The 16,850-nt window shown below is 39.1% G+C and overlaps 1 protein-coding gene across 3 annotated transcripts in view; it reads left to right on the forward strand.

Moving 5' to 3' along the window:
* The window catches only part of RTTN (rotatin), a 108,956-nt gene that overhangs the window by 42,670 nt on the left and 49,436 nt on the right, over positions 1-16,850 (forward strand). For all 3 annotated transcript variants that reach the window (XM_069569153.1, XM_069569152.1, XM_069569154.1), the window contains exons 23-28: positions 274-342; positions 2,736-2,924; positions 3,508-3,747; positions 4,967-5,111; positions 10,981-11,135; positions 12,478-12,697. In XM_069569153.1, the coding sequence (XP_069425254.1) occupies positions 274-342; positions 2,736-2,924; positions 3,508-3,747; positions 4,967-5,111; positions 10,981-11,135; positions 12,478-12,697 (1,018 nt within the window). The remainder of the gene's footprint in view (positions 1-273; positions 343-2,735; positions 2,925-3,507; positions 3,748-4,966; positions 5,112-10,980; positions 11,136-12,477; positions 12,698-16,850) is intronic.

Here is a 16,850-nt window from a genome sequence, read left to right on the forward strand (position 1 = left end):
CAGGATTCCTGGGAGGGAGACACGGAGGCCACCTGCCAGATAGCACTTGCATCGTCTGAGTCACTTCTTATATGGACTTCTTAAAGAAAAGCACTGTTTGCTCTTTATAAGTTGGTTGGGCAGGGGCGCCGTGCTGTAACTGGAGTGAATGACAGAATCAGGAGCAGCTCTTGATCCGAGCGTCGGTCGAGGAGGGAAGCGGGTTGTGTTTGTTTGACATGATGACGGTCCACTCAGTTGTCTCTTTGCTTTTCTGTTTCTGCTGTGAAATAGGTCTGAGAGTCCTTCCTGCACACCATCTTCACCATCAGTCTTCAGTCTGCCTGTTTCAGTTTCTAGAAGGTAAAGAATTTCTTCCTTTGATTTTCTCAAAGGTAAAATACTGGTACTGAAAGGGAAACAAGACTGTGGTTTGTTAAAATTTCATCTAGCTTTTCATCACATGTCTTGTAGCACTTTCACGTCTCCTTCTTAGGGGGGCTTCTGAGGGCTCAGTAGGTGTGCATCCGCCGTCACCAGATGTTTGGTTTGATGCTGTTCACGTCTACGGAAAGCTTGAGAGAACTGCGTAGTGAACACTCGCGTACCCTGCAGTCTACATTCAGCAACTGTTAAGATGTAGGTCTTCCTTCCTCCCTCCCTCCCTCTCTCCAGCTCTGTCAATACATTTATTTATGTTTATGTAATCTTTTTCTCCAACCAGTTTAAAGATAAGCTTCAGACATAATCTTACTTCCCTCCCAATTACTCCAACGTATACCTCCTTAAGTAAAGACATTATCTTATATAACCACTGTACCATGAATGGTCACATTTAAGAAACTCAAAAGTAATTCTGTAATTTGATCCAGTTTCTCTAATTATATCCAAAATATCCTTCATGGAATTTTTTTTTTAAAGCAAGATCCAATCAGGTCATGAATTATATTTGGTATTCATCCTTCTTTAGACTTTTTAAAAAGTAAGTTGTTTCTATGGAAGTGTGTACAAAGTTTACAAGTCATAAATTTTTCCTGATAAATACATGCATGCATCTAACACACAGATTAAGGTACAAAATATCATTAGCATGCCGGAAACCACTTTCATGCTTCTTCCTTACCTTCCTGTGCCCACAAAGGTAATTCTACTTTTGTTTCTGTTATTATACATTGTTCTTGCACTTTATAAAGTATATTCTTGTCTTTTGCTTCTTTTGTTCAACTTGGGGAGATTTGTGTGTGTCATGTCAGGAAGCACTGTTGGGTTTTGTTTCATTGCTCTGTAGTATTCTGTGTGAGCGTATACAGCTGTGAGGTTTACATTCTACCACTGATGGACACTGCGTTGTTTTCTGTTTGGGGCTACTATGAATAAATAACTGCTAAGAATATTCTCGAACATATATGGATCAGAGGGTATTTACACGTTTAACTTTAGTGGTGGTGGTGGTTTAGTCACTAAGTCGTGTCCGACTCTTGGGCTCCTAAACAGTATTCCAGAGTGGTGCACTGGAACCACCAAAGTGATTCACCCTCCCAGCTCCAATGTGGCAGTCCCGGCCGCTCCATACCACATATATGAAAACAACTTCTGGATCCCCACTAGGCACGTCCATCGTTCACCTTTGATTTCCCTATCTCAGACCTCGCGTTAGCCATTTCTCTGAGGAGCCCTGGTTACTCCTAAGGAAAATTCCAATTTTTGAAATTTATCTTTTCTTAAATTGTGCAGTCTCATTTGTATACAGAGTCCTACCTTAGCCTCTTTCATTGAGATGCTTGAAGTGAAGAAGCATGCTAAAGTTCCTCTTAGAAATCCTACTCAAGGATGTTTACCTGACAGTTACAAATATGTGAATTAGGAATTTGGGATTTATTTTATTAGCAAAATTCTTCTTTAACATTTGAGATGCTAGACATTGCTGTACTGTTAAACACTGTGAAGTTAACTTTAGGAGAGGCTGCTATTGAATATTTCTTAGATCTAAAAATATTTCTAGGTTCTCTTGGTAACACAGAGTGATTGAATTTATTGATGATGCCACTGTGTTCTCAAGCGGAAATAGTTAAGTTGTGATTCTGTCCGTTATTGACTGCTGTGAACACAGGCAGTTCATTTAGCCTCTGTAAGTATCATTTTGATAGTGTAAAATGGATATCATACTGCCATGCCATATAACTGAATAAAAGGTAACGTACATTGTTAGCATACAGTAGACATTTGTGTTTCAGTTGAACACCATGTATGTGTTGTTCACTGTAGCCATGGGCCTTGATTTCGGGGGGTGTCAGTTCCCTCTGCAAACAACTTTAATGCAACAAAGTGAAGTAGCTCAGTTGTGTCCGACTCTTTGCGACCCCATGGACTGTAGCCTACCAGGCTCCTCTGTCCATGGGATTTTCCAGGCAATAGTACTAGAGTGGATTGCCATTTCCTTCTGCAGTGGATCTTCCCGACCCAGGGATGGAACCCAGGTCTCCTGCATTGTAGACAGACGCTTTACCGTCTGAGCCACCAGGGAAGTCCTACTGTGGTAAATGCTCAGGAAATTGTTTAATCAAGTGTTTTGGGAAGTTTGGAGTAGGGCAGAAGGATAAAGCGTGACAGCTGCTCAAAATCGGGATCATGAGAGAGATTACAATCGTGTTATTGTAAAGTGGGAGGCATAGAATTAACTCTCCTTTGTGGCTCACCCTTTTGAGTAGCATTTAAGAATTTAAAAGTTCGTGATTATTTTTATTCCTTTTCTTCAGGTATCATCTACCAGTGCATGTACTTGGCCACCATGCCGTGAGTCCTTACTCCATGGTGCTGCCGTTATCTGCTGACTCTTTGGCCTTGAAGCCGGTATCAGATATGCTGAGGATGGCTTGGAACCTGTCGTGGTATCACGGGAGTGACAGTGTGTTGAAGCAAGTGAACTCCGGAGCTGAGATCCAGGAGTAAGTGTGGCACATGTAGAAAAGCATTCACATTTAATTAATTTAATTAGTCCTTATTTTTCCTTTAGATCAAGTAGTTTTTTTGCTTATGGTCATCTGCTTTTTCACTGAAGATAATAATTTTTACTTTGTTTTATAGGTTGTGTGTATTCATGCCTTTTAAAAAACTATCACACAAAGGAATTTCAACACATTGTTCTCTGCTGTTTTAGAGATTGTATAAAGTTGGGTTAGTTGATTGATTAATTCACTAGGAAAAGTGCTCTGGGTTAGTGTAAAAGCTTAATAAGTCTGTGTGCATTTGTCATCATTACTGTGATGGTGATGACTTTTAAATATATTAAAAATTAATGTTTTCTTTTGGATGAAAATTATTTTATATTTCTCTAAGCAGTAAAATGTCAATATAAACATCCTTAAGCTACTGTAAAACCCTAATATTGATAGATACACATCAGATTTTCTTTTGGCCATGAGTCACTCTTTAATTAAAAGGAAACAAAGATAAAACAGAATTTGGGGGAGCTTGTTTAAAAATAATTGTGAGCTTTTATTTAAATAGCTTCTATTGCTCTTTGTTAAGATTTTTAGATACACTGAAGTTATCCACCGAGGACACCCTTACTCTGAAGATGACCCACACACCTAGTGGACTCGAGGACTGTCTCCGCTCCGTTGTTCAGGCTGCAGGCCACAGGGCAGTGAGGGCTGCCCTCACAAGGATGGGCTTTTATCTTCTGAACGACAGACTGTCTTTCAGGGGTGGCACAGGCCCCTGCGGGGTCGCCCTGAAGTCCTTGTCTTGGCACACCGCGCTAAGCAGGTCAGTGTCAGCCCAGAGGCCTAGGCCGGGTCGCCCTTGGGTTCCCTCCACACATTTAAGATGCGAGCATGTGTTCTCATTGTCGGGGTTGTGAGGGAGAAATGTGATTGTAGAAAGAAAAACTTAAGGATTTTTAATTATCTGTAATGCATATCTTATAACAGCAAAAGAGAAAATTTGAACGTAATTACTGCAGTTTGGAGTTATAAATAAATTGTTATAATTTTTTATAGATATTACCGTTATTCTATTTTTCGGTCCTATCATAGGAAACCTTAGTTTATCTTACGAAAGTAAGTGATTAGGATAAGATGGGGTAAACAAACTGAATGCTTATCCTGTCCATATTGTAAATGAGCTGAGATATCAGGGAATTGATTAAAGCCTTGGTAACCCTGGCTGTTTTATTTGCTTTTGGCTTTGTTTTGTTCTTAAGTAAATTATCTCATTGATATTTTTACTCTGAATTTCATGAAGTTGATAACCATGTGGAGGTCCTTTGGTAGTTACTGGAAAACCCTGGCCTGTAAATTTAACATGTTTAACTGGTAGCAGATGGCTGCATTTGAAACAAGACTGATAAATAGCTGCTGCCAGCAATTTTACATTTCAGTCTTCATATGACTTTAGTATAAAATGTATAACTTTCTGTTAACAGAAAGTGTGCAGTTTTCAAAATGCAAGGTTTATATGAGTTTCTAAAACGTGGACGCTCGTTTAGCGTAGCTCTCACAATTTGGATATCTAATTTGCCTTTTTCAGTGGTGTGCTGGAGCCAGCTAGACCACCTTGTTTGAGAGCTGTTGGTTAAATTATCTGAATTTTTGCAAGTTAGTTGTTAAACACAACCACTCTTAAAAATTATATTTTGTAAACTTCTAGTCAAATTATATGAAAGATAAAGGTAACAATTATGCAAAGTCATCGCTTCCTAATTATTTTACAACATTTCAGTGTTATCTGTGTTCTCGAAGCTGTTTATATGGATCTGCCTGTGTGATGGGAACGGTGTGTGATGGTGAGCTGCAGGCCTCCCCCGACAGCTGTGTGGTCCCTCGGTGGATGGCAGGCAGACACGGCAGGGTATTTACACTGTAGAAATTGGCAAGCACAGCAAGTCAGCCTCCCCCTCACTGCTCAGCCAGTTGTTAAATACTTATCTGGGTGCCACTTATTTTAAAGAACTAGAAACCATGGTTATGGTTTTCTTTTATTGTAGGTTTTTACAAGTTCTTCCTGCTTGCACTGAAGATGAGAAGCTGTTAATAGATATCATACATTTTCTCAGCAAGTTATTGAAGGAACAAAGGAAAAATGTACCTGTAGAACTTCTAAACTGGCTTCTAGAATTACTTCTTAGACAAGTAAGTGCTGTTAAGGAATTTGAGTTTTAGGTTGGACAGATGATGTATTTATAAAGATTATTAATACTGTGTATGGAAATATGGAAAAATATAATTTTTACATGGCTCATGTTTAGCAAAGTAGTCGTTCTGTTGTAATCAATAGCTTTTAGCAGAATGCCTTCCTAACATGACTGAGTTTAAGTTAAAAGTCTATGGACTAAATGGGACCTTCAGTCGTGGTGTTTAACAAAACCTGATCTCTGTGTGAACTTTCAGCTTGCAACCGTATTTTTCAGTGAGGTTCTTAGAGCGGGGAAGTTCAGATAGGCCTGTGAAGAGGCAGGGAGCCAAGCCTGGAGGCAGAGGGACAATGGTGGTGAGGTTGGAAAGAATGAGTCAGACTGTTCAGGCTTTAATGTAAGTTTACTGTAGTATTTACCCTTCCAGCCCTGACTATTCTCTACTTTTTGTAGATGAATGTGTTTTAAGAACCTGCCAAGAACCCAGGAAGCTAGCTGTGTTTTATTTTTACAGATACTGTAGAGATTTACTTAACCTACTAAAGACAAACCTTTGCATAATCATGAAAAAACACAGTTAAATTAGGAAAAAGGGCCTAAACTGAAACAGAATATAGTAGACCTTATAAAACAAAAATGTTTCATTATATGTTAATGCACTGCAAAGCTCATTTAAAGACTCGATTCTCTATAAAAATGCAAGGTGCTCATATAATGTAAGTTAGAAATTCTAATTGAGAATGCTTTTAAAAGTAGTTATAGATTTGAAAAGATATGTCTATGAATGTTTTTGTATGTAAAACTTGTTTCAGTTCAGTTCGGTTCAGTCGCTCAGTCGTGTCTGACTCTTTGCGACCCCATGAATCGCAGCACGCCAGGCCTCCCTGTCCATCACCAGCTCCTGGAGTTCACTCAGACTCACGTCCATCGAGTCAGTGGCCACGATGCCATCTAGCCATCACATCCTCTGACGTCCCCTTCTCCTCCTGCCCCCAATCCCTCCCAGCATCAGAGTCTTTTCCAATGAGTCAACTCTTCGCATGAGGTGGCCAAAGTACTGGAGTTTCAGCTTCCGCACCATTCCACCCAAAGAAATCCCAGGGCTGATCTCCTTCAGAATGGACTGGCTGAATCTCCTTGCAGTCCAAGGGATGCTCAAAAGTCTTCTCCAACACCACAGTTCAAAAGCATCAATTCTTTGTTTCTCAGCCTTCTTCACAGTCCAACTCTCACATCCAAACATGACCACTTGGAAAACCATAGCCTTGACTAGACGGACCTTAGTCAGCCAAGTAATGTCTCTGCTTTTCAATACGCTGTCTAGGTTGGTCATAACTTTTCTTCCAAGGAGTAAGCGTCTTTGAATTTCATGGCTGCAATCACCATCTGCAGTGATTTTGGAGCCCCCCAAAATAAAGTCTGATACTGTTTCCACTGTTTCCCCATCTATTTCCCATGAAGTGATGGGACTGGGTGCCATGATCTATGTTGAGCTTTAAGCCAACTTTTTCACTCTCTACTTTCACTTTCATCAAGAGGCTTTTTAGTTCCTCTTCACTTTCTGCCATAAGGGTGGTGTCATCTGCATATCTGAGATTATTGATATTTCTCCCGGCAGTCTTGATTCCAGCTTGTGTTTCTTCCAGTCTAGCATTTCTCATGATGTACTCTGCCTAGAAGTTAAATAAGCAGGGTGACAATATACAGCCTTGACATACTCCTTTTCCTATTTGGAACCAGTCTGTTGTTCCATGTCCAGTTCTAACTGTTAGTGTTTACTGTTTTCCACGTTATTGTGATCGTTGTAAAGGAGGACTGTTCTGTTCACAGTGCATACCCAGCATTTGTCATAGTGCCTTGCACATCGTGAGCTCTCAGTTCAGTTCGGTCGCTCAGTCGTATCCGACTCTTTGCGACCCTGTGGACTGCAGCACGCCAGGCCTCCCTGTCCATCACCAACTCCTGGAGCTTATTCAAACTCATGTCCATTTAGTCGGTGATGCCATCCAACCATCTCATCCCCTTCTCCTCCTGCGTTCAGTCTTTCCCAGCATCTCAGGGTCTTTTCAGATCACGTGGCCAAAGTATTGGAGTTTCAGCTTCAGCATCAGTCTTTCCAGTGAATATTCAGGACTGATTTCCTTTAGAATGAACTGGTTGGATCTCGTTGCAGTCCAAGGGACTCTCAAGAGTCTTCTCCAACACCACAGTTCAAAAGCATCAATTCTTTGGCACTCATTTTTCTTTATGGTCCAACTCTAACATCCATACATACTACTGGAAAAACCATAGCTTTGACTAGACAGACCTTTGGTGGCAAAGTAATGTCTCTGCTTTTTAATATTCAGAATGAGGAGGCCTTACAAATAGCTGTGAAAAGAAGAGACATGAAAGGCAAAGGAGAAAAGGAAAGATATACTCATTTGAATGCAGAGTTCCAAAGAATAGCAAGGAGAGATAAGAAAGCTTTCCTCAGTCATCAATGCAGAGAAGTAGAGGAAAACAGTAGAATGGGAAAGACTAGAGATCTCTTCAAGAAAATTTTCATTCAAAGATGGACTCAATAAAGGACAGAAATGGTATGGACCTAACAGAAGCAGAAGATGAGAAGAAGATGAGAGATAGGAAGAGGTGGCAAGAATACACAGAAGAATTATACAAAAATATCTTCATGACCCTGATAACCACGATGATGTGATCACTCACCTAGAGCCAGACATCCTGGAATGTGAAGTCAAGTGAACTTTCAGTTAACATTTATTAACTCACTAGTAAACATGTGATATTAAGGAAGCTGTGTAGTTAATTACAAGAAACACACATAATCCTCATTTCATAAGATGTTAGAATAGAACATAAATGGAAACTGCGGGCCGTGTTACGTGTGTAAGTATATTTGTAGAATAATAACTCCTAGAACTATAATTGCTGGAGACAGTTACAAATTGCAGAGACATATGTATATGTGTTTCTGTTGAGTTTGTTTTAAATAGATAACCCTTATTTTGAATGATAAAAAGATATTTACAAAGCTCCAAAAGTTTGGAGCTCTTTTGTTTCCTTTTCTGTGAATTGTCCCTTGATGCCTTTGTTACGTTTTGCCCCACAGTTGATTTTTGGTCTCCTCTAGCACATATGTGCTCACACACACTCTCCCCCTTTCTCTTTCATTTTTGGTAACAGAAGAGCCCTTCATAAATTAGATTAGCCCTTTATCTGTGATATGGGTTACAAACTTTTTTTTTTTCCATTAGTCTTCTGACCTTCTGTATTTTGGAGTTATTTTCCTATTTTACCCACCCCTTTTATCTCCTAGCTTTTGTTAGTTGTTTCTACTTTTCATCTTTTATTGTAGTTAAACTGTGCTCCATGATCATAATTTCTACATTTAGGTATAGTCTACAGGGGTGTGTGTGGTGTGTGTATATATATGTATGTGAGAGAGTGAGAGAGAAAAACCTGACCTCTCATCCCTTGACCATTACTATCCCCAGGCCGAGCCATTTAATATAAAGACATGGTAAACTGAGAAAAATACTTATAAGATAAATGAGAGACACAGTACGTGAACTGTGAAATTCCAGATGTTCAAGCTGGATTTAGAAAAGGCAGAGGAACCAGAGATCAAATTGCCAACATCCATTGGATCATTGAAAAAGCAAGAGAGTTCCAGAAAAATATCTGTTTCTGCTTTATTGACTATGCCAAATCCTTTGACTGTGTGGACCACAACAAACTGTGGAAAATTCTTGAAGAGATGGGAGTACCAGACCACCTGACCTGTCTCCTGAGAAATCTGTATGCAGATCAGGAGGCAACAGATAGAACTGGGCATGGAACAACAGACTGGTTCCAAATTGGGAAAGGAGTACGTCAAAGCTGTATATTGTCACCCTGCTTATTTAACTTATATGTCATGAGAAACGCTGGGCTGGATGAAGCACAAGCTGGAATCAAGATTGCTGGGAGAAATATCAATAACCTCGGATATGCAGATGATACCACCCTTATGGCAGAAAGTGAAGAAGAACTAAAGAGCCTCTTGATAAAAGTGAAAGAGGAGAGTGAAAAAGCTGGCTTAAAGCTCGACATTCAGAAAACTAAGATCATGGTACCTGGTCCCATCCCTTTGTGGCAGATAGATGTGGAAACAGTGTCAGACTTTATTTTGGGGGGCTCCAAAGTCACTGCAGATGGTGACTGCAGCCATGAAATTAAAAGACGCTTGCTCCTTGGAAGAAAAGTTATGACTAACCTAGACAGCATATTAAAAAGTGGAGACATTACTTTGCCAACAAAGGTCTGTCTAGTCCAAGCTGTGGTTTTTCTAGTAGTCATGTATGGATGTGAGAGTTGGACTATAAAGAAAGCTGAGTGCCAAAGAATTGATGCTTTTGAACTATTATGTTGGAGAAGACTCTTGAGAGTCCCTTGGACTGCAAGGAAATCCAACCAGTCCACCCTAAAGGAGATCAGTCCTGAGTGTTCATTGGAAGTGCTGATGTTGAAGCTGAAACTCCAATTCTTTGGCTACCTGATGTGAAGAAGACCCAGATGGAAAAGACCCAGAAGTGAAAAGACCCATTGGAAAAGACCCAGATGCTGGGAACTGTTGAACGCAGGAGGAGAAGGGGATGACAGAGGATGAGATGGCTGAATGGCATCACTGACTGAACGGATGCAAGTTTGAGTAAACTCTGGGAGATGACAATGAACAGGGAGGCCTGGCGTGCTGCAGTCCATGGGGTCGCAGAGTCAGACGTGACTGAGCGACTGAACTGAACTCAATGAGACAACATGCTAATTTCCCTGAATTGTAATTTTTGAGTTCTTAATAAGATAGTTGTCCTTCCAGAGTACATATTGTTCAAAGTTTACTCTTCTATTACTTTCCCAAGGATGATTTTGAACTACTGAATTTGCTTTTATTTTCTCTTATCCTTTAATTACTAAAAAATTAAGAAAGCATTTAGAGGCAGTTTTTTTCCTGAATATCTTTAATAAAGCAAACAGGAAAACCTAATGTCATAGTTCTTTTAACTTTTAAGCCTGCTTAAATATTTTAGATGTTAGATATTAAGATATTAAAATAATTTCTATAGAACTTTTCCTCTGAATGAGTTTTTTGATTACTTGATTTTTGATCTATATACTTTTCTATAACTTCATAATATTCTTGCTCATTTTAAGAAAAGAATAACCTTTAAAACAATCTCCTTCTTTGGTTAGAGTTTTTGTACACTGGGAGTTGTGGTGGCTTCGGTTTGTGAAAATAGCAGGTATATACCGGTCTTCAGTTTTAGAATCTTTTCTTGAAAATCTGTACAGTAGTTGAATGTTTGTAAATAAGGCTGTAAATAGTATATAACAATAGAAAAATTAAAATATATTTACCTAAATTGTGTAAATATAGTCAATTAAAACTTTATATTTCAATGATTATGAGTTTTATAGTATGTCATGAGTGCTGATATATATTCCATAATTTATTCATAGTTTAAATGAAATTTCTTCAGAGTTGTAGATGATGATACTGTAATGTTAATGCAGTTTTAGAAAAGGAATTTTGGTATTTGACTTTGTATGGTATTAAAGCTGTTTTAGAAGACTTTTATCTTGTCTTCTCATATATTATCATCACTAGTGTTATAAATAATAATAATAGTTTTAAACATGAGCAGAGTAACTTAAGGAGAATTTACTCTCTAATATCATGCTACAAGGATTAAATTATTAAGTATTATGTTAAATTATTGAGTCTTAGTTTCTCCAGAACATGATTAACAACCAAAAAACCAACATTTTGGAGGAACAGCATATAGCTCAATGAGAGAGTAAATACATGTTTTACAAACTTCATTTTTTAGAGTCCAAATCCACTGTTGGACCTGCTGGTTCTGACGGAGTCCCAGACGCAAGAGGAAACGGATGATGTCCGCACTGCGGTCAGGCAGCAGCTCCAGAAAGAGCTGATTGCTCTCTTTAGTACCTTGCTGCTCAGTTTTGAGGCCGTTACTGACAGGTACCGTTGGGATAATTGGAAGTTTGGGGACGTTTATGTAGAACCTAGTTTTCTTTTGATTTCCAAAGAGTCATTTCACTTGTTTCAAGTTAAGAGGAGGAAAGATTTCAGTAAAAATCAGTTGTTGTGGTCTGTTTTATTTCAGTCCTGACTATAATTTTACATACATGTGCACACTATTTTGTTGTCTGTAGGCTTAGTTCTTGGGGCTTCCCTGGTGGCTGAGATGGTAAAGAATCCATCTGCAGTGCAGGAGACCCAGGAAGATCTGGAGAAGGGAATGACAACCCACTCTAGTCTTCTTGCCTGGAGAATTCTGTGGACAGAGGAGCCTGGCGGGCTATAGTCCACGGGGTTCCAAAGAGTTGGACACACACACACACACAAACACAAAAGAGCTGGACATGATTAAGGGCTTAACACTTTCACTTAGTTCTTGGTTCTCTCTTATGTTTCTATACATCTGACTGAGCAGTCATACCCATTTCTATGACTTTACAAATTTTTGCATTGATGATTTTCAAATGTATGTCCATAGCTCTGACTTAAAAATTTTAAATTAATAATTTTAACCCATAATTTTAAATTCATAATTTTAATTTTAAAGTATACAATTGAGTGGGTTTTGATATATATACAGTGTGCAACTATCACTGGTTAATTCCAGAACATTTTCATTACCCCAGAGCAGTCTGTCCCCATTCACCCTGATCCAGACCCCTGGTAACCATTAATTAATCTTGATGAATTTGTGTAATCTGGACATTTCATATAACTGGAGTCAAACAATACGTGACCATTTTATGTCTGGCTCTTTTCATTTAGCATCATGTTTCCAAGGTCTGTCCATGTTATAGCAGATGTCAGTGACTAAATGATAGTCCCTGGACGGATATGCCATGTTCTGCTTATCTGTTCACCTGCTGGTAGACATTGAGTCCTCCTTTCACTGTGGTGAATTGTGGTGTTATGAACATTCATCTGCAAATTTCTGTGTGAATGTATGTTTTCAGTTCTTGAGTATATACCTAGGACTAGAATTGTGGGTTCATGTGGTAATTCTGTGTTAACTTTTAATTTCATTTTCAGTTGTCAATATGATACCCATTTATGCATTTTTCAGTGTAATTGTTACTTGTATTTTACATTATATATTCTGGATGGTATATTCACTATGTTTTCCTTGGAAAGACATAAGAGGGAGTATTTTCTGCCATTTCCACTAGTTCCTACTTTTCTGATACAGTGAATTGTTAGTAACCCTCTACCACCAGTAAGAAAGCTCATTAAACCCATTACATTTGTTCAGTGGTTGATTTTTTTCCCTCCTTTACGTACACAGGAAATGCTTGGAGCTTTTTTACGTTTTCCAAACACAGCTGGCCCTGAAACTACTCCAGTGTCTGAGAGTCACGGACGCTCCTCACTTCTATGGCCTGCCGTCCCTCGAGAGGACCTTGCGGGGGATGGCCCACCTCACGGCATGTCCGGGGTGGAGCGCACACTCTCCTCTCACAAAGCCACTCGACATTTGTGGGAAGTACTTGTCAGGTCTCCTTGAAGTAAGTAAAAATAGTCACTGACAATAAATAGCAATAATACAACCCCAGTTCAGTTGCTCAGTTGTGTCCAACTCTTTGCGACCCCATGAATCGCAGCACGCCAGGCCTCCCTGTCCATCACCAACTCCTGGAGTTCACTCAAACTCATGTCCATCGAGTTGGTGATGCCATCCAGCCATCTCATCCTCTGTCATCCCCTTTTCCTCCTGCCCCCAATCCCTCCCAGCATCAGGGTCTTTTCCAATGAGTCAACTCTTCGCATGAGGTGGCCAAAGTATTGGAGTTTCAGCCTCAGCATCAGTCCTGCCAATGAACACCCAGGACTGATCTCCTTTAGGATGGACTGGTTGGATATCCTTGCAGTCCAAGGGACTCGCAAGAGTCTTCTCCAACACCACAGTTCAAAAGCGTCAATTCTTCGGCACTCAGCTTTCTTCACAGTCCAACTCTCACATCCATACATGACCACTGGCAAAACCATAGCCTTGACTAGACGTACCTTGTTGGCAAAGTAATGTCTCTGCTTTTGCATATGCTATCTAGGTTGGTCATAACTTTCCTTCCAAGGAGTAAGCGTGTTTTAATTTCATGGCTGCAGTCACCATCTGCAGTAATTTTGGAAGCCCCCCAAAATAAAGTCTGACACTGTTTCCACTGTTTCCCCATCTATTTCCCATGAAGTGATGGGACCAGATGCCATGATCTTCATTTTCTGAATGTTGAGGTTTAAGCCAACTCTTTCACTCTCCTCTTTCACTTTCATCAAGAGGCTTTTTAATTCCTCTTCACTTTCTGCCATAAGGGTGGTGTCATCTGCATATCTGAGGTTATTGATATTTCTCCTGGAAATCTTGATTCCAGCTTGTGCTTCTTCCAGCCCAGCATTTCTCATGATGTACTCTGCATATAAGTTAAATAAGCAGGGTGACAGTATACAGCCTTGACGTACTCCTTTTCCTATAGCTATTCACTGTTGATCACTCAGTGTGTGCCAGGCACAATATGAAGTGCATTGTGGGTGCTACTGTATTTAATGTAGATTACTACTGTTTACGTTGTTGTTGGTCAGTCGCTCAGTTGTGTCTGACTCTCTGTGACCCCATGAATTGTAGCATGCCAAGCTTCCCTGACCTTCACTGTGTCCTGGAGTATTGTTTATGGCTCATCATGATTAAATGTTTTAATGATTTTTATTAGCAAAGGTGTAAGTAAGGTTACTTTTATGAATAAACTCATTTTTAAGAAAAGTAAGGCTTACACTTAATTAAGCCAATTTATTTGGGTAACTTGTTTATTTGTGTTTATTAATCCTTTTGTAAATCATACTTCAGATGATATTATCTAGGATTTGTTTCCAAAAGTACATCTTACTTTTTAAAAAAAATTTTAAATACTCCCAGCTGTCCTCTAAAATTTAATGTGACTATAATGTAAAATTTGTTATAGTCACTTTAATGAAATATTTTTTGAGTAATTATAAATACTGAAAAGGAGCAAAGTGTTACTATATTAATTATTTCATATTTATCGAGTGGTAAACAGCAACCCATTCCAGTATTCTAGCCTGAAAAATTCCATGGACAGAGGAGCCTGCTGGGCTATAGTCATGGGGTCACAGAGAGTTGGGCATGACTAAGCATACACACACACACACACACCTTATATTTAAAGGTGTCTGTGGTCAGAAATATATGGAATTTTAGAACAGATACGTTAAGTAAATACTTACCATAATGTTTTTTAAAAAGTCAACTCCTTGTCCTGGCTATTATAAACAGTGCTGCGATGAACATTGGGGTACATGTGTCTCTTTCAATTCTAGTTTCCTCGGTGTGTATGCCCAGCAGTGGGATTGCTGGGTCATACGATAGTTCTATTTGCAATTTTTTAAGGAATCTCCACACTGTTCTCCATAGTGGCTGTACTAGTTTGCATTCCCACCAACAGTGTAGGAGGGTTCCCTTTTCTCCACACCCTCTCCAGCATTTATTGCTTGCAGATTTTTGGATCGCAGCCATTCTGACTGGTGTGAAGTGGTACCTCATTGTGGTTTTGATTTGCATTTCTCTAATAATGAGTGATGTTGAGCATCTTTTCATGTGTTTGTTAGCCATCCATATGTCTTCTTTGGAGAAATGTCTAGTTCTTTGGCCCATTTTTTGATTGGGTCGTTTATTTTTCTGGAATTGAGCTGCAGAAGTTGCTTGTATATTTTTGAGGTTAGTTGTTTGTCAGTTGCTTCATTTGCTATTATTTTCTCCCATTCAGAAGGTTGTCTTTTCACCTTGCTTATATTTTCCTTTGTTGTGCAGAAGCTTTTAATTTTAATTAGATCCCATTTGTTTATTTTTGCTTTTATTTCCAGAATTCTGGGAGGTGGATCATAGAGGATCCTGCTGTGATTTATGTCTGAGAGTGTTTTGCCTATGTTCTCCTCTAGGAGTTTTATAGTTTCTGATCTTACATTTAGATCTTTAATCCATTTTGAGTTTATTTTTGTGTACGGTGTTAGAAAGTGATCTAGTTTCATTCTTTTACAAGTGGTTGACCAGTTTTCCCAGCATGACCACTTGTTAAAGAGATTGTCTTTAGTCCGTTGTATATTCTTGCCTCCTTTGTCAAAGATAAGGTGTCCATATGTGTGTGGATTTATCTCTGGGCTTTCTATTTTGTTCCATTGATCTATATGTCTGTCTTTGTGCCAGTACCATACTGTCTTGATGACTGTGGCTTTGTAGTAGAGCCTGAAGTCCATCAGCAGATGAATGGATAAGAAAGCTGTGGTACATATACACAATGGAGTATTACTCAGCCATTAAAAAGAATTCATTTGAATCAGTTCTGATGAGATGGATGAAACTGGAGCCGATTATACAGAGTGAAGTAAGCCAGAAAGAAAAACACCAATACAGTATACTAACACATATATATGGAATTTAGGAAGATGGCAATGATGACCCTGTATGCAAGACAGGGAAAGAGACACAGATGTGTATAATGGACTTTTGGACTCAGAGGGAGAGGGAGAGGGTGGGATGATTTGGGAGAATGACATTCTAACATGTATACTATCATGTAAGAATTGAATCGCCAGGCTATGTCTGACGCAGGATGCAGCATGCTTGGGGCTGGTGCATGGGGATGACCCAGAGAGATGTTATGGGGAGGGAGGTGGGAGGGGGGTTCATGTTTGGGAACGCATGTAAGAATTAAAGATATTAAAATTTAAAAAATAAAAAACTAAAAAACAAAACAAAAAAAAATCTTTATCAAAACTCTGTTATCACTGTAACCTCTATTATCATTGAATAAAATGAATTGGCTTAAAAAAAATAAAAAAAAAATAAAAAGTCAACTCCTCCAATGCTTTTAATATAATTCAGTCTACAAGTATTCATTGGAAGAACTGATGCTGAAGCTGAAACTCCAATACTTCGGCCACCTGATGCGAAGAACTGACTCTTTTGAAAAAACCCTGATGCTGAGAAAGCTTGAAGGCAGGAGGAGAAGGGGACAACAGAGGATGAGATGGTTGGATGGCATCACCGACTCAATGGACATGAGTTTGAGTAAACTCTGGGAGTTGGTGATGGACAGGGAGGCCTGCCGTGCTGCAGTCCATGGGGTTGCAAGGATTCGGGCACGACTGAGTGACTGAACTGAACTGACTTACAAGTATCTAATTTATAGCTTTATTTATAATGCATTGTATAAATATTCCATGTATCAACCTTTTGGAACACATTGCCTCTATGAGGTGATTCTGTCAGTTTCAAATAGAGATAGGTGAGGACCTGCTACAGCAGTAACGGAAGAAATATTTTGGTGTTTATATTTAGAAACTGTCAGAAGTGCTTTTTGTTTGTAAAAGCTGTGTAAGAGGAGAGACTTCAGATCACGCTTGTGTTTCAAACACCTGAAATTAAAATGAGCTTTCTATGTTATTGAAGAACAAAAAGGTTTAGTTCTAGGTAAGAAGTCAAGGCAAAAAGAAAATAATTTCATTCTAAGCTCAGTTGTATTTGGGGTAGTGAAAATCAGCACAGCTAAGGAATAGATTAAAAGTATGATCCTTGTTTTATGAAAACCTTATTTACAAAGCTTTGAAAAAAACAGAGGAATGCGTTTTATCTTCATGTCAATATAACATCTT

The sequence above is a fragment of the Ovis canadensis genome, chromosome 23 (genome assembly GCF_042477335.2).
Source record: "Ovis canadensis isolate MfBH-ARS-UI-01 breed Bighorn chromosome 23, ARS-UI_OviCan_v2, whole genome shotgun sequence".
In the NCBI taxonomy this organism is placed as follows: Eukaryota; Metazoa; Chordata; class Mammalia; order Artiodactyla; family Bovidae; genus Ovis; species Ovis canadensis.